At 32.7% G+C, this 19251-nt stretch overlaps 1 protein-coding gene across 1 annotated transcript; it reads left to right on the forward strand.

The window, feature by feature from the left end:
- The first annotated feature begins 14367 nt into the window (after positions 1 to 14367).
- Positions 14368 to 16547, forward strand: LOC144571625 (protein HEADING DATE 3A-like). Its single transcript, XM_078320975.1, has 4 exons — positions 14368 to 14642; positions 14769 to 14830; positions 15098 to 15138; positions 16092 to 16547. Exons 1-4 carry the CDS (start codon positions 14451 to 14453, stop codon positions 16325 to 16327), a joined length of 531 nt encoding a protein of 176 aa, XP_078177101.1. The 5' UTR covers positions 14368 to 14450; the 3' UTR covers positions 16328 to 16547.
- The last annotated feature ends 2704 nt before the right edge of the window (positions 16548 to 19251 follow it).

Here is a 19251-nt window from a genome sequence, read left to right on the forward strand (position 1 = left end):
TGAACTTCTACGCAATAAGAAAATTTTGAGTAAGTAAATTTATGGAGATTAAATTTCGGTTATAAAATATTTTTTTTGTGTTTTACAAAGATCTATACGTAAGTTATAATTTCAAATATGATTATGACTAATTAAAAAGTCAACTGATCATAAAAAATTAAAAAAAATAAATACATCCTCAAATTATCATATTGGAAATGCAAAAATTGACAGATAAATATTTTATTGAATTGAACCAATAGTTTTATAGACCAGACCAGATAAAAGAGGAGGGATCCAATTACACTCTTTTTTGGTGACACCGAATTACACTCTTTATTTTTAAAATTTTCAAATTTTAAACAGTCGGTCTAAACCGTTCAACATGATGGATATATTAAAATGTGCTTGCAGATCAAATTTATATATTTTTTTGAATTTTTTTGCTATTTATTAAGTATTTTATAAATTCATTGTTTGCCAGATCATTGAATTTTAGTACTCATCTTAATAAATAGTAAAAAAAATTCAAAAAATATAAAATTTGATCTACAAATACATTTTAATATATCTATCATGTTGAACAGTTTGAATCGACTGTTTAGATTTTAAAAATATATAATATAATTCGGTGTCACCTTTTCGGTGTAATTAGATCCCCTCCAAATAAAATTGCCACAAAATAACAAAGCAATCGATAAACTTACAATTTAAGAAAGCCAACCAATCATTAGGCCAACGGCCTAAATGACGTTATCGTCCAACGTTGTTAGTCCTTATCTGACATTATACCAGGGAATAAATGCATATAGAAAGATGATGCCGAACCGACACGTTTGCATTTTCAATTAAAAAATATCGACTGCCCTTTTGAATTTCTTTTGAATTTCTTTTGAATTTAGTAACAGTTTGAGGTCCACCTATTAAATTGTGCACTGGAATTCTCATCTTATTGGTATATCGCATATGTGAAAGAGGATTCGATTAATTCGTCCAGTCCCTTCGGAGAATAATTTATCACCAGTGCACCTGTGAAAAGTTTACTTGCCATGACAGCACCAATTATGTAGCTACAATTGATTTGATACCAACATCTACCCACTCAAAATTTTCAATTGGGTCAACAAAAATATCTGTTTTTCTCAGCCACCCGCAGCCTTTTTAAGGAAAAAAATTAGGATATCGCAATATCAGTGCGCAACGCATCGTGTATATACAAGAATCCGTATCCTCTGAGGTAACAGAATATTTCTGTTTGGATCACGACCGTCCGATCGTATTCCAGTCCAACATGAAACGAATTTATCTAAATAGAAATATTATGTTACCTCAGGTGAAACGAATTTATATATCCTAGATTGTTCCGATCATGTTCACTGTAGTACTGCAGTGATTCATCTGATCTGTGTATTTTAACAGTGAGTCACAGAGTATCATCAACAAATAAGAAAAGTCAATTTTTCCACTAGAAGCAACCCAACAATTTGAGCGATATGTTATCTGGTCTAGTCAAAAGTGAATTTCTAAAGCAAATTCTTTCTTTTCAACACTTTTTTTTTTTTTTTGCGGAGATTCTTTTTTCTTTTCTACACTTTGTTCAGATATAAATGACGAAAGTACAGTATCCGATTAAAATATTCTACAACAAATTAACAACGACTTCTACAGGACAGATGTGCTCAATCATTCAATCTGCACCAGAGGTAGATCCAATAATAAGTAGGCCACTAGATCAGTTGATTCATGTTTACACGAGACATGGATTCCCAACGGCTTGATTAGAATCTTGAGTTGTATTATGAAAAATGCATTGATTGTGACATCAACATCCTAATACATATATCATTGTCAACTTGTAATACTTATAAATGAAGTTAGAAGATACGTGATACGTCCTGTTTAACACAACGCGCTGAAGTCGCCCTCAAATTGTTACCATTTGTTTATTCTAATAGTCATCGCATGTTCTTTTGTGGTGTGCTTCACAGACAGCGGATTAAAGAAAAATGATGGAAGGAGACACACAGTAGGGGTGTTCAAACGGTTCGGTTTAATCGGTTTTGGACCGAACCGAATTAGTTCGGTTTAAACGGTTCGGTTATTTCGGTTTATTGGATCGGTTCGGTTGGCTTTTCAAAACCGAATTATAACTTCGGTTCGGTTCGGTTTGATAAATTTCAAAACCGAAATAACCGAACCGACCGAACTTTCATATAATATGAATTTGATCCGAACCACTCCGGTTTATTTCTTAATACTCCGGTTTATTTCTTAATCAATTGCTTTAAATAATTGGTTCATTTCTAAATATCTTAGTTTATTTCTTAATACTCCGGTTTATTTCTTAATATACTTAGGTTTATTATAAATCAATTGTTTTAAATAAAAAAATTAATATATTTCGGTTTGAACCGAACAAACTAAAATAAAACTTCGGTTCGGTTCGGTTCGGTTCTATTTTTAAAACCGAATTATAACTTTGGTGTCACACAGTATCCTCTCCAATATGTGTAAAAGATTCCTTCAGTACTTTACGGTTTTTTGGAGATTTACTCACAGCGGCTTTGAGATTAGAAGGGTTAGAGGGGTGGGGTATTAGTTGGGCTTTGAGATTCGTGCAAAATTAAAAGAATGGTATGGATCCACTAATTCTAAAATATTTTCTTTTACGGTATTGAGGATGTGAATTCGGAAGGAGACATGGGAGGGATCGATGCAGGATTTTCATCATGATATAACTGATTCAAGAGGAGGGTTCAAATGCCTCCATGTTTTTGTGCCTCCATCTCTCTCTATCATTTTCAAAGTTTAAACAGTCGATTTGAACCGCTCAATATAACCTCCATACTAAAATATGTTGGAGACCAAATTTTATATTTTTAGAAATTTTTTTACTATTTTTTTAGATAGGTACAAAATCAGTAAATCTGAACCATCTAAAAACATTATTTTTGTACCTATCTAAAAAAATAGTAAAAAAATTCCTAAAAATATAAAATTTGGTCTCCAAACATATTTTAGTATGGAGGTTAGGTTGAGCGGTCCGGATCGACTGTTTGAACTTTGAAAATGATGGAGAGAGATGGAGGCATGATGGAGGCACAAAAACATGGAGGCATTTGAACCCTCCTCCTGATTCAAATAGCTAATTGAATTCAAACTCGTTAAAGTTATAAGACCTAAAAATTTAATCTGAGTAGAACTAGGGTGCTCTTAAGCTCACCAAAGTTTTGGTGAGCTTAACTCTAAAACTCATCAAATCGATTTCAAATAACAAATCCGAACCGTTGAAACCCGTCTACCTTACGTGTGATGCATGTACATGTGGAATTTTTAAACATTAGAATTAATTTAGTATAAAGTCAAGCGGTCAAAATTAGAAGGTTAATAAATTAATTTTAGTGCATTCATTTTTTGAACATTTTTGACCGCTTGACTTTATACTAAATTAATTCGAATGTTTAAAATTTTCACATGTAGATGCATCACACGTAAAGTAGGCGGGTTTCAACGGTTCGGATTCGTCATTTGAAATCGATTTGATGAGTTTTAGAGTTAAGCTCACCAAAACTTTAGTAAGCTTAAGAGCACCCTAGTTTTACTCATTTAATCTACCAATTATAAATTCAATTTAATAATCAATTATGATTTGAAGACCTAAATTCAATCTAAAATTTTAAACTTTTTTTAAAGGGTTGGTACACCTCAAACATCTTTTAGATAATATTCTCGATAATTGAACTTGTGTTTTTTTGGAAGAGAGATAAGGACTCGTTCTACTGCACTAATCCCGCGGTTCTAAAATTATAAACTCTAATTTGCAATTTCATAAGACAAAAAAATGAAGACTCTAACTTATCGCAGAGAGGGGCCAGGAGGCGAGCAACTGCGTCGCGAAGAGAGATAGAGAGATGAGCATAGTCTATTTTTTTAAGAGAGCGAGTTGCCCTCTATGTCGCGAAGAAAATCAGATAGCGGCATCTTTTTTTTGTTTGTTTTTCTTTTCTTTTTTGTGTTGCATAGAGAGCGGACAGCGGACATTAGTGACTCAAAAAATTGATTTTATTTTTCTATTGGGTTTGTCAAATTTTATTTTTTCTTTGAATTCTAAACTTTGAGCTGTTATAAATTATGAGCTCACAGGAGGGCATTTTTTTAGATTGGGCAAGAGTCCAAAACTCACTATTTAGAAACTGATTTTTAATTTTGAAATAGAAGGAAATAGAAGAAAACTAGGAGACAAGTTTATCTCCTCCGCGAAAGGTTGCAAATTATAAACATCAACTGTGAGATGCATTGTGTTATGTGTGATAGGGGTACTTTAGAAACATCGTTTCACCTTTTCTTCCAGTGTAGCAATGCTCGAGAAGTCTGGGCGCATGTTGGAAGCTTGCTACAGGACATGGGCACGGTACATGAAACTTGGGAGGCTTCAAAAATTAATTACTGTAGCAATCAAGGGAACCAAAAGCGGGTTTGGATTGTGTTGTTCATGGCTGTTCTTTGGTCCATTTGGAGGCAACGCAATGAATTTATTTTTCAAGGCACAAAATTACCTACTCGGATAGTGGCTAGTAGGGCGGATGAAGATGCGAGGCTGTGGTTGAGGTTTTGCAAAAAGGGGAAACAGCTTGGCTCACGAGCTGTAGGGAATTTGGGGATAGATCAAAATAGAGCAAGTACAATGTAAATCATTTGATGTAATAAGTTTGGACATGTGGTTGTAATCAAAGCTATTAATAAATCTTTGGTAGTCACTTCCAAATTTTCAAAAAAAAAAGTTTATCTCCTCCACACTCCGATTCGGGGGTAAACAAAATTAGAAAAATTCTAAAGGCAGTTCACCCCCTCCCTCATACTTCCCTCCACTCTTGAAAATTTCCACTTCTAGAGTGAGTAAACGCTTTCGATCTGGACCAGTCATGTCACTATTTTCTTTTTCTTTCATTCCTTTCCTTTAATGTTAGCATCCTGGAATCATTGGGTAAAAGATTTTACGTGATCTACTCTGTGATATGAAATCGGTATCGAATTTAATCTCTTTACAATCCAATTTGCAAAAATAATAACAATAAAAAAAATTGTATAGCGATCTCCTTCTCCCCTCTGCTCCTCTATTATTTCTCTTCGATTTTTCTCTTTTAGAGTAGGTGAAAGATTTTAGTCAAGTCCAAACCGACTGATTCTCTCCTCTTTTTTTTTCCATTCTCCATTGAAATATGGAGCATATTCTTAGGTTGAGGTGGTGCAAAAAAAATAAAAATAAAATAAAATAAGAGATAACGCATAATTTTATAATTACTGAACAAAAGTATATTTTTACAATTTTTCTGAAAAAATAAAATAGTGATAATAAAACATTATCTTTTATTCTTTTCTTTATTTTGATTTTTTAATCTCCCTGTAAATAATACCTCAGCTTGTACATATAATTTCTGACACTTTTAGTGTCCAAATTAATAGAACCTGAAAGTTTAACATCTATATTTCTCATAGAAAACCATTATTTTGCATTTGTTAAGTCAAAAGGTGGTAAAAATCATTCCTGAATTTATGTGGCTCCACCTCTGAGCTAAGGTAATATAATTAGGAGTATTCTTGTGTCATTAATAAATGGATCTGAAAAGAAAATGAGATTACAGATACGTGATTCCATATCAGTGCATGTCTATTCTTAATATCAACAATTTTAGCAATTTTAGCAATCATTATTGAAATAATATCAAATTATTTTCATTTGCAATGTCAATTTATAAGACTCATCTTAGGGCTGCAAACGAATCCAACCGAATCGAACTTAATCCAGTTTGAGTTTGATTTGAATTAATTTCGAACTAAGTTTGGTTTGAATTAATTTCGAATTTAATTTTTTACGAACTCAATTTTGAATCTTTTAAGAAGTTTTTTACGACAAGGAAAAGTGATCGTAGTCGCCGAAAGCGAAAGGTGAAAGTCATAGGATTTTAGAACTGAGAACGAGGGTTATGGCTTACGAGTTATGACTTATAACTGAGCGGCCTTATGTTTTAACTTTTAAGTCATCAACAGTTCACGTTACTTTGAGATTCGAACTAGAATAGTTCGCGAATCTATTTCGAACGAACCAGATCTAGTTTGAATTTGGTTTGAATTAATTTCGAACTATTTCAAATCGAATTTTTTACGAACTTTTTTGAATCAAACTCGAATTGAATCACGAACTATGAATTTTTTGTGCAGCCCTAACTCATCTAAATATTTTATTTTTGGTATTAAAAAATAGACAAATACAAATTAATTGTAAATGCTGATATGAAAACTTGAACACTTAATTATTAAATTAAAAATTATTTCATAAGCAAATTGCTATTGTAATATTGAACATTTAATAAAGATTTTTTTTTTAGGATAAATAAAGCTGATCTAACAAATATTAAAGGCCATTGGCTCTAATGCTCCGACTCGCCGCATTATTTGTGGTTTCATGCTTAGCCACAAGAGCTTTGGACTCTGCTTTTACGGTGGCACGTGATGGCATATTCTGGGATGTGGATAGGAATCGATGGCAGAGCCACAGATGAGAGAATCAGCGGTTGAATTGATCGACTAAGAAAGCGTGTCTTACGTGATATTTTGGACCAGCTGGACCCACACACCGACCCACGACCATGACTCCGAAGTGCGTATCCTCTGAGATGGCTCATATTTTGCGTGACCGACGTGTCCGGTGTCTATTCGGGGATAGCGCGGGGGCCAGTATTATTAGAGCTTCGAGATTCTTACAGAACGTATTTCAACGGTTAGAATTTTCCAGAAAGTCACGCAAAATATGAGATATCTCAGAGGATACGAATTCATGACTCCGTGCGGCGTGCGCTTTAACTGATAATCAAATAAACAATAAAGAGTGACTATGCCGCTATTTTAATAGCGGATTGATCGGTTTAAATAGTCGATTCGAATTATTAAATATATTTTTTATATAAAAATTTATTAAATGACTTACTTTAATATATATTTTTAAAAATATTAAAAATATTTTAGATAGTAGATAACCATCATCAGAGACAGATTCAGCATTTTGATCAGGAGTAGACACAAAATATTAACAAAAGTATAATTTTTTCTCTTGATGAATCAGAGCAAAGTAGAATATAGGGATCTAAAAAAGTCATCGCACAATACGGTTCCGTCAAGGCATATATGCCGATTACGTGCTATGATTCGCGTGTCCTGTGTTATGACCACCTTTCAAAAATTTGACACGGCAAGACACATCACGCAAAATATTTAGTCACAACACAACGCGTGTGGTCAAATATAATTATGATCGTTAGATCTTAATCGATTAGTGAATCCTAAATAAACTAACTTAAATTATGAAAAAAAATTAAACATGACTAAACCTGACAGGTTACATTTGGACACGTTATGTCATGGCGTGATTAACGTGCTCTAACCATTTACGTGCCATGACCATCCTTTCAAATTTAGTCACAATACGACACGACACATGATCCAATTCACGGTACATATTCATATACTTAGTAGTAGATCTTTTTTTTCTCCTAACAAATCAACGATTCTTCTAAGTGGAGTGGTGAATCAGACTGTGTCTTTTTTTTATTTATTTCTTTTACGCGAATTAGTCTGGGCTGACTTTCTTTCCGAATAATTTTCTTCTACTGGACCGTGAATTAAATTCAGGGGTAGGCACTATATCTATTCAGGGAAAGGCACAAGTATAAAATACCACTACGTCTAAAAAAAATTCGAATCCAAAGATAGGCAAGTGCCTACCCCTGGATCCATTTGGATCCACTGACCACTGCTTTTGAATTGTTTAGAATTTTTAAATTAAGTAATTTTCTATCTATTTAAAAGGATAATAAAAAAATTTAAAAAAAATGATTTGCGATCATACTAAAATTTGAATATGTATTACATATCATTGTATAATATATATATATATATAGAGGTTGGCTAAGATCAAAGTGGTAGTTCCTGAGCTTTGGTGCTACCAATTCGGGGTAACCAAAATAATATTCATATAATTATTCTGAACAATTATATTTCTTGCGGTTGTTGTTTCGGTAATTTATACAACGTGTCATGCACATTTATAAATTAACCGGTTAACTTTTATACAACGTGTCACACACGTTTATAAATTAACCAATGTTTTTGCTTGTTATTTTTACATAACATTTATAATTTAATTATAACACGTATAATTAATTATAACCATCTTAATATTGATCATAACCAATTTATAATCAATCACAATAAGATTCTCCGATTAACTCCTATATAGTGTGACCCAATAGGATCTGTGTTATGTTGGTAAATAGAGTTAAAACTGTTTTAACTTCTATAATCATGAGCGGCATCTGGCAACACATCATGACCATCCAATTACACAGATGATGCTGTACTGTACAATATCACGATCCAGTAAACTATTTACTTGTGTCAGTTCTTTTGTCTCATAGCTATCAGATTAGTTTCAAGGTAGATGTTTGTCATCCTTGCTAACTGAATCTTTTCTTGATCTTGAGCAGATTATCAAATATAATTACTCTTGTAATTAAACCGCATGCAGATAATCTAACTCTACCAAGGGGCCCAGTGATGCTATAGCTCGTATAGAGATACGAGGGACAATAGTACTTTTGGTAGACTATCACTTCCTCAGCTAAGCTATACATATGGGAATGCTATCGTTATGACTGTTTTTTACGGACAACGGTAGATAGCAATCACACATACATATTTCTCAGTGGGAACGATAAATACCTCATACTTTAGAACGTGACACTGAATGAAAACATAAATGACACGAACACAATTCTATTTCATGTCTCATTCGGGGTCTGTCAAATACCATGTTCCTAGAACATGTATCTATGTGATTAAAATGACATCTCGTGTCAGGTGGTTTGTAAAACTTAACCATCTTTTAATCCACATACTAACCTTATAGCGGTAATTAGTGTTCCTGCTAATTATCTTGGTCAGTGACCTTTTAAGAGTATATATCATCTATATTATGGAGTTTCACAATTTCAGTCATGAACTCGAAATGATCCATAAATGCAATAATACTCAAGGCAAGAAAATGATATATAAATAAACATTCAATTCATGAACAAAGCTTTATGATAATTTATCGTATTATTGACTTCTAGATTATTACAAACTAACAGACATGTCATGTGGATAAGATCGATGACGTGTCATCTGGATAGGATCGATGACATGTCATGCGGATAAGCACAAATCTGAAAAGACCCGAATGCCCTCGGCCCGAATACAAATAATATTCGTATAATTATTCTGAACAATTATATATATTTTTCTTCGGTTGTTTGTTTCGGTATCGATGACGTGTCATCTGGATAGGATCGATGACATGTCATGCGGATAAGGACGAATCTGAAAAGACCCGAATGCCCTCGGCCCGAATACAAATAATATTCGTATAATTATTCTGAACAATTATATATATTTTTCTTGCGGTTGTTATTTCGGTAATTTATACAATGTGTCCTGCACATTTATAAATTAACCGGTTAACTTTTATACAACGTGTCACACACGTTTATAAATTAACCAATATTTTTGCTTGTTATTTTTACATAACATTTATAATTTAATTATAACAAGTATAATTAATTATAACCATCTTACTATTGATCATAACCAATTTATAATCAATCACAATAAGATTCTCCGATTAACTCCTATATGGTGTGACCCAATATGATCTGTGTTATGTTGGTAAATAGAGTTAAAACTGTTTTAACTTCTATAATCATGAGCGGCATCTGGCAACACATCATGACCATCCAATTACACAGATGATGTTGTACTATACAATATTACGATCCAGTAAACAATTTACTTGTGTCTGTTCTTCTGTCTCATAGCTATCATATTAGTTTCAAGGTAGATGTTTGTCATCCTTGCTAACTGAATCTTTTCTTGATCTTGAGCAGATTATCAAATATAATTACTCTTGTAATTATACCGCTAGCAGATAATCTTACTCTATCAAGGGAGCCAGTGATGCTATAGCTCGTATAGAGATACGAGGGACAAATAGTATTCTTGGTAAACCATCACTACCTCAGCTAAGCCATGTATACCGAAGAGCTACCGTTATAACTGTATTTTACCGACAGCGTTTGATAACAATCACACATATACATTTCTTAGTAGGAAAGATGAATACCTCATACTTTAGAACTTAACACTGAATGAAAACATTAATGACACGAACACAATTCTATTTAATGTTTCATTCGGGGTCTGTCAAATACCATGTTCCTAGAACATGTATCTATGTGATTAAAATGACATCTCGTGTCAGGTGGTTTGTAAAACTTAACCATCTTTTAATCCACATACTAACCTTATCGCGGTAATTAGTGTTCCTGCTAATTACCTTGGTCAGTGACTTTTTAAGAGTATATATCATCTATATTATGGAGTTTCACAATTTCAGTCATGAACTCGAAATGATCCATAAATTCAATAATACTCAAGACAACAAAATGATATATAAATAAACATTCAATTCATGAACAAAGCTTTATGATAATTTATCGTATTATTGACTTCTAGATTATTACAAACTAACATTGACTTTATACTAAATTAATTTGAATGTTTAAAATGTTCACATGTAGACGCATCACTCATAAGGTAGGCAGATTTCAATGGTTCGAATTCGTCATTTGAGACTGATTTGATGGGTTTTGGAGTTAAGCTCACCAAACACTTTCGTGAGCTTAAGAACACCCTATTTCTACTCATATATATATATATAGTAATATACTAGCATGCTACGCGTAGCATAGAGGGCCTCCGTGCAACAGCTCAATATTTGACTTTTCATAATCCTAACGGTCGATCCAAACCATTCATCTTGTTCTCCATATTAATATGTGTTTGGAGACCAAATTTTACATTTTTTGGAATTTTTTTACTATTTTTTTAGATTTATTGAAAATCGATGTTTTCAGCAAATTTGGACCATAAAAAACAGCGATTTTCAATAAATCTAAAAAAAAAAGTAAAAATATTCCAAAAAATGTAAACTTTGATCTCAAAACACATATTAATATGGAGAACAGGATGAACGGCTTGGATCGACCGTTAAAAAATAGTGATTTTTAGACCATCTTAATAAATAGTAAAAAAATTCCAAAAAATGTAAAATTTGCTCTCCAAGCACATTTTAATATAGATTAAACATCTAACGGTTTGGATCGGCTATTTGGACTTTGAAACTAGAGATATGAGCACAAATTAAAATAATCCATTTAATTCGCGAAGTAGCGTAGCCTTACTCTCTCTCTCTCTAAATATATATATATATATATATAGGAACCTGCTAGCATGTTACGCGTAGCATAGAGGGCTTCCGTGCAACAGCTCCATATTCAAGTTTTCAAAATCCTAACGGTTGATCCGAACCGTTCATCTTGTTCTCCATATTAATGTGTTTGGAGACCAAATTTTACATTTTTTGAAAAATTTTTACTATTTTTTTAGATTTATTGAAAAATCGTTGTTTTCAGCAAATCTGGAACATAAAAAAACAACGATTTTCAATAAATCTAAAAAAATAGTAAAAATTTTTCAAAAAATGTAAAATTTGGTCTCCAAACACATTAATATGGAGAACAAGATGAACGGTTCGGATCAACCGTTAGGATTTTGAAAACTTGAATATGGAGCTATTGCACGGAAGCCCTCTATGCTACGCGTAACATGCTAGCAGGTTCCTATATATATATATATATATATATATTTATATGAGATGGGCTATGGTGCATTGCAATGCATGAACCCCCTTATGCATTGCACTATAATCACGGATTTAAAGTCCAAACGACCGATCTGAACCGTTAGATGTTTAATCCATATTGAAATGTGCTTGGAGACCAAATTTTACATTTTTTGGAATTGTTTTACTATTTATTAAGTATTTTTGAAAATTGCTGTTTTGCTGTGAACAGTAAAATTTTCTGGACCATCAGATCAGCAACTTTCAAAATTGCTTAATAAATAGTAAAAAAATTCAAAAAAAATGTAAAATTTGGTCCCCAAGCACATATTAATATGAAGAACAAGATGAACGGTTCGGATTGGTCGTTTGGACTTTAAATCCATGATTTATAGTGCAATGCATAAGAGGGTTCATGCATTGCAATGCACCATAGCCCATCTCATATTTATATATATATAAAGAGAGAGTGACTTCAATCAAAAAAAAAAAAAAAAAAGAGTGACTAATGTGGATTCGAATGTATATGGACCGAAATACATACAGTCCAAATTCAACTTTTTAAAATTCAAACGGTCGATCTGAACCGTTCATCTTGTTCTCCATATTAATATGTGCTTGGAGACCAAATTTTATATTTTTCTGAATTTTTTTACTATTTATTAAGTATTTTACAAAATTGTTAATCCAACGGTGGCTTAACAAAACAGTAAAATCAGCAGCCACCGTTGGATCAACAATTTTGTAAAATACTTAATAAATAGTAAACAAATTCAGAAAAATGTAAAATTTGGTCTCCAAGCACATATTAATATGGAGAACAAGATGAATGGTTCGGATCGGCCATTTGGATTTTGAAAAGTCAAATTTAGACCGTATGTATTTCGGTCCATATACATTCGAATGCACATTAATCACACACACTCTCTCTCTATATATATATATAGAGAGAGAGATGGGCTACTATGAGTTGCGAAGTAAAGCGACTATTTTACTTCACGCTCATATTTTGCGATTTTAAAGTTCAAAACGTCAATCCAAACCGTTCATCTTGTTCTCCATATTGAAATGTGCTTGGAGACCAAATTTTATATTTTTTTTGAATTTTTTACTATTTATTAAGCAATTTTGAAAGTCGCTGATCTGATGGTCCAGAAAATTTTACTGTGTGATTTTCTCAGAATCTACGAGATCTTAGAGAATATAGAATTTTGTATATAAGTAGGGCCTACGATGATTGGCTCCTAGCTTAAGTGGGAGATTGTTAGTTTATAATAATCTAGAAGTCAATAATACGATAAATTATCATAAAGCTTTGTTCATGAATTGAATGTTTATTTATATATCATTTTGTTGCCTTAAGTATTATTGAATTTATGGATCATTTCGAGTTCATGACTGAAATTGTGAAACTCCATAATATAGATGATATATACTCTTAAAAAGTCACTAATCAAGGTAATTAGCAGAAACACTAATTACCGCGATAAGGTAATTTTTGTTCAACGGTCATTCCGCAGCTTAAGCCTAAACGGATTTTGGTTACCCCGAAACCCAACAGTAATGATGTCAACTTAGGAGTTTTATTTGGTGTTGATAAATTTATAAATTGTAACTTGGGAATTGGTGTCTTGAATTTGCTTTTATGATTATTAATTGTAACTCTCTATGAATGCACATTTTATTGCCTTCAATAAAAAATATAATAAAATTTAATTTACATTAATAATTGATAATCAAATATTTTATAATTCTAATAATATTGTGTAAATCATCAAATTAATTTGTATTCAATGAACTTCGACCTTAAACAATTTTCTTGAAGGTGTGTATCAATTTCTTTTTTTTTTTTAATATGCTTCTACTATTAATTTCTTCTCATGAATTTCTACAAAAATATCGGTCCAAAAGATCGGTCTCAGAAATAGGCTACTTACCTTTCATAAGTTCTTATTGGACCCAAAATATCGGTCCAAATTAAAGATCTTTTCGCAGTAATTGTAGAGTTTGGATTAGCTTGAAAATAATTATTAAATGTTTAACAGATAGACATGAAATTAGGATCAGTAAACTCTTATTGATTTCTTAAAATAAAATAATAATCTATGATGTTTTCGTCCTAAACTCATCAACACTAATTTTAATATAAAAACAGATATTTTGATGCATAAACTAGCAAAAATTGTGAACCAGATTTATATTTTAAATAAGGTTAATTGTGTTGAAATTGTTCATACAAGAGTCAAACTCTGTACATAGAATCAAATTTTAACGAGGATAAAAACATGATATCACCCACTAAATTAATGTGTACGTGATTCATATTAAATCAATTTTGTGTGTCAAAATCTACACTGCAGCAGCTGTATAAGACTGATGAGCGTCATCTCAAATTCAAATCTATCTTTTGTACTTTTAGACTTTAGAACATCGTACACGATTCCAATATGGCAGGGAAAAAAATGGCGAGAGAACTAACCGAACTAACTCGGCTCCACAGAATAACAAAAGATCCAAAGATAAAAAGGGTATGAATATGATAGTAACAACTTATGATTCCTATTGTTTCTATTTAAAGAACTTCTGCTCCTCCAATTTCTTCACACAGTACTCAACTACTCAATTGCAAAACACGGAAAAAAAAAACAATTACCAGTAAAAGAACAACATATATTAATTATTAGCCCCTTGAAAAATAATGTCTAATGATCCGTTAGTTCTTGGGCATGTAATTGGAGATGTGTTGGACCCATTCGTTAGCTCTGTTTCCTTCAAGGTCTACTACAACAACCGCAGTGTGGTCAATGGTATGGATCTTCGATCACCTATTGTTGCTAACAAGCCGTGGGCTGAGATCGGTGGAGATGATTTACGAGTCACATATACTCTGGTTCTTGCCATTTTCTTTTCTTAAATTTTTTTAATGCTTATATTCTTATATTCTATAATATGATATGTAGTTCAATTAAACTCTTCTGGCGTATAAATAATTATATCTTTTTTCTTGTTGTTGAAGATCATGGTGGATCCGGATGCACCGAGTCCAAGTAATTTTTCACTGAGGGAATATTTACACTGGTAATTTAAAATGTTCTATCATTTTGAGCTTGTGCAACTAATTATGAAAATGATTAAGTAATTGGATATGACCGGACCATTTTTTTTCTCATTAGCCTGGTAAATGTGGTTATTAAAATTGTTCTATTTCTAATCGATTGTGTGATGCATTTTCAAAATTGGTGTCAGAACAACAAAACTAAAGACGTGCATGAGGTCAATAATAAAAATTAATTCTAATTTTTTCCATCTTTTTCTTCTGATTTCTGAATGGTCATTTCAATGTAGGATGGTCACTGATATTCCCGCAACAACAGATACAAGTTTTGGTGAGGATTGTATTTCCTTTTATTTTCTTTAATTCTTAATTACAGCCTTTTTATGTGAAGACTTAATTTCACCTTTAAAGGACCATAATTAAATGTTACAATAGTGGAACATGGAAAAGAAGATCGTTAATACAATATTTTCATTGTTTGTAAGGTAATAATAGTGGGAAGAGTATCACTTTTACTTGACTGTCAAGAGTTAAGTTATTACAAGTTTAATTAATTAAGCACATCAAAATAAATTTACTTTAATATAAAAAAATTGGAATGACTTAAATGACATAGTTAAACCATATCCATTGATTCCCATCACTTCATGAGCCAAAAATTTGCATTCTAACTTTTCAATTTTTTTTTCTAGTATAAGATTACCAAGTAGGAAATAAATTAAAATAATTTTATGTTCATTTATATTTTTTTTTTATCTGATACAAAAGAAACTATGAAAAATTATAAACTAGAAAGATAAATATATGCTTCTTGTCAAGTAGATTAAGATCATGATTGTTTGAAATTAATTTGATTATTTATGAGATTAAGTTAAAAAAAACTCTATGTCGAGCTCAAACTCATATTAATTTTTACTATCAGTATACATCTTTATAACGTTCATCCAACTTTTACGTAAAGCTGTTTGATATCTTGCAAAATATAATTCAAACTAAGAAGTTAATATTATAAATATGCTCTTTATATTTTTGCAGTTTAAATAATAATTTGTAAGGTATCAAATGAATATAGAATCCATAATTGTAGGCTAACTTATTAAAAAAGCTACGTAAGATCGTAAGACCAAACTAAAATGTGCTTTGTTTCTTATAATAAAATTAAGGAACCTGCTCACGTTACACGGTAATTATCTACCACTACATCAATCAATTTCAAATCTTACAAAAAAACTGAAAATTTTACTCACATTATAACTCAAAATTTTCTATTTGTGAATTATCTAGGTCGTGAGATCATGTGTTACGAGAGCCCGCGGCCTTCATCAGGAATCCACCGACTAGTCTTCGTGCTCTTTCGGCAGCTCGGAAGGGACACCGTATCCGCCCCAATCTTGCGGCAGAACTTCAACACGAGAAACTTTGCACGTCAGTACAATCTGGGTAGTCCGGTGGCTGCTGCATATTTCAATTGCCAGAGAGAATCCGGCAACGGTGGCAGGAGGTTCAACAATAATGCATGAGTGATGAAGAAAAAAATAGAATAAGAGGGATTGATTTATCTCCTAAGGCTGAACGATAGATATGTGCATGCGCATGTTTGATATATGGATATATGCGTGGCTAGTAGAATTTGGTGTTTGCATGTTTGGAATTTAAGCAAGTAGACTTTATGTAAGAGATATGTAGATTTGAAGTTTGTGGAAATGGAATAAAAGAGAGTTTCATTGAGAACACATGATTTAATTATGAGGGTAAATTAAGAGAAAAGCAGAAGAAACTAACAATGACATTTGTAAATTTAGAACAGTCAAAAGGAAGATAGCTTTTTTGTTGTTTTGAATTGAAACCCGTAGGCCTTCATTACTTAAGATCATCCTTGCAATATAACCAAATAAAACCAAGTACCAGAAAACAAAAACCAAATACCAGTACATAAAAAAACTAATACCAGTAAACTAAAAACCAAATACCAGTAAGCATAAAAATCTAATACCAGTAAGCTGAAATCCCTGCTCCTTCCATTAATAATAATAATAAAAAAAAAAACTAAGAAAGTCTTGAAAACAGAAGAAGCATGATATGAGTATTATTATGAGTATTATCAGGACAGTTAGTCTGGCAAGAATTATACGTTTCCTCCCAGTATCATGCCCAGCCTTGGCACCCTTATTGGATTTTGAAATGTTCAGCGCTACCCCAGCTCTTCTCTGAAGGTTGTAGAGGGTATCCCGTTGAAGGTTTTGGAGCTTCTCCTAACCCAGTTTGCCATCTTGGTTGCCTGGCTCCTCCGTCGCTTCCTCATTTAGGATAACTTGCATTGAGTGGAATTAATACAGCTAAAGCTTCTGGTCTTGACGTCTTGTTCCTTTAAGAACGTGCCATGAATTATATACTATAAAAGTTGAATGGGATGTTACGTCAGCAATGAACAGTAACACCCCCATTCATTACCTTCCGATAGAACATCAATGTATTAGATAGTTTTAACCTTCCGTCACCTCTCGTCATCATTTGTAAAAAAAAAAAAAACTATTTTTTTGTGTGAATATTTTGCTACGTGTTGCTCCCTCTTTTCTATCTCTTGACACCTGTTCCTCACCTCACCGCCAAAAACCTTCCTAGACCATTCTATTCCCATTCCGTCACCGCCTAAACTACTGCTCTAAGATATTAATTCATATTGTTGGATGATTTTGGGAGAAGCTTAAGCTGATCCATTTCTCCAACCCGAATACACAATCCCAATTGTTGGCTGTTTTAGACCTGTTTGTGAAAGAATAGCTACCGGAGATGTCGATAAGCTACTGGCAGCACCCGAGAACATGGAGATAGCGTCGATCCTGTGGTACGGGCTAACAGTGTGAAGAAGAAGAGAAAGAGCGACGAATAAGCACAAGGTAAGAAAGTTGTGAAAGAAGCTCCATTTCATTTTGGGGATAACAGGGTATTTAACAATGTTTAGTCTAATTTGGGCTCAAATAAATGTAAAAAATTAAGTTTAATAGATTTTGTTCCTTGTCAATTTTGGGGATTTCCTAAAGTTTTTTGCGAAAGAAGCTCCGTCTCATTTTAGGGATAACAGGGTATTTAAATGTTTAGTCTAATTTGGGCTCAAATAAATTTAAAAAATTAAGTTTAATAGATTTTGTTCCACCTGACAAGGTCAATTTTGGAGATTTCCTAAAGGTTTTGCCAAATTGGTCTACAAAAATATAAAACATTGAGTTCACTTCATTTTGTCCCCTACAGCGTAAAAAGAATTTTATTTCCCCATTTACATGTTCTATATTTTCTGCTTACTCAATTGTAATCTTCCCTGCTATTGTCTTAAAATTAAGCTGCTGCTGCATTATCAGTTTTAATTTTACTGGTTGGGTTTACAATGAGGGAAATAGTTAACATTAATTTTGATTATAGTTTTGTTATATTGCAATCGACCTTGCTATGCACGCGCTTACACAACCACAATGATATCTTCCTTCTCCCCCTTCCACATATGCTAGGCAGTTCTTCAATCTGTTTGACCCTCAGTAATGATAGCTCATATGTTTACTGTTATGCCCTCCATAAACTGAGTGTTCGAACTGTGTAATCATTCCTACATTTGTTAACCTGAAACATAGAAATATGCTATGTTACCAACATAATGGTTACAATTCCATTATTACCTCTATTTGCAGTGATGGGTCATGTAGTGTTGTCATATTGGTCATTCTAAATTGACGAGTTTCTGTGGTTTCCTTGAAGAGTAAGGTTATTTATCCAAAATTCACAAAAGGAAGCATTGTCAGACCCTTTGAAGACATGAAAACAGTTGCACAGTATGGAGTCAGCTGAATTTCCTTCTCTTTTAATTTCATTATTCCTTTTGTGTTGTTTTTCACATTTCCTTCTCTTATAAGTACTTTGAGCTGCAAAGATATCTCAAATCTCAAATTTCATTTCTATACTTCCTTTTCTCTTTCTTTCTCATTAATCAAACTTATTTTTCATGAATTGTGTCTTTTCTATTGTGCAATTGGAAAATTTGTGCGATTTTCCAATTTGTCGCAATTTTTTTGCCCCTGTAGTTTATGCAAGTGGAGGTAGAAAATAAGAAAACTCTAGAGCAACAAATACAAAAGGAGAAGTGAAACTTACTGTTGCGATTGGCGAACGAAGAAGGCCGCCTTGTCCACTGGTACTAAGGTAAATTTCTCGCCGTTGGAAAGATTGCTACATGAAAGATCCAGAAAAGATAGAAGTCACCAAAAAAAATGAAAGGGGATACTGCAAATTTGAGTTGTGATGCTTAATTATAGTTCTCCGACATGCTTAATTGCAATGGCATTGTCCTGAGAGTGAAGACCTGGGTTCTAATTTCATCAATAGTTGGATCATAGAGTTTGAGAATTTGGGAGGGGCAGGATTGGGTAGGGTAGTGTACTGTCTTCAGGCTTGTAAT

Source organism: Carex rostrata, chromosome 19 (genome assembly GCF_964058835.1).
Source record: "Carex rostrata chromosome 19, lpCarRost1.2, whole genome shotgun sequence".
NCBI lineage: Eukaryota > Viridiplantae > Streptophyta > Magnoliopsida > Poales > Cyperaceae > Carex > Carex rostrata.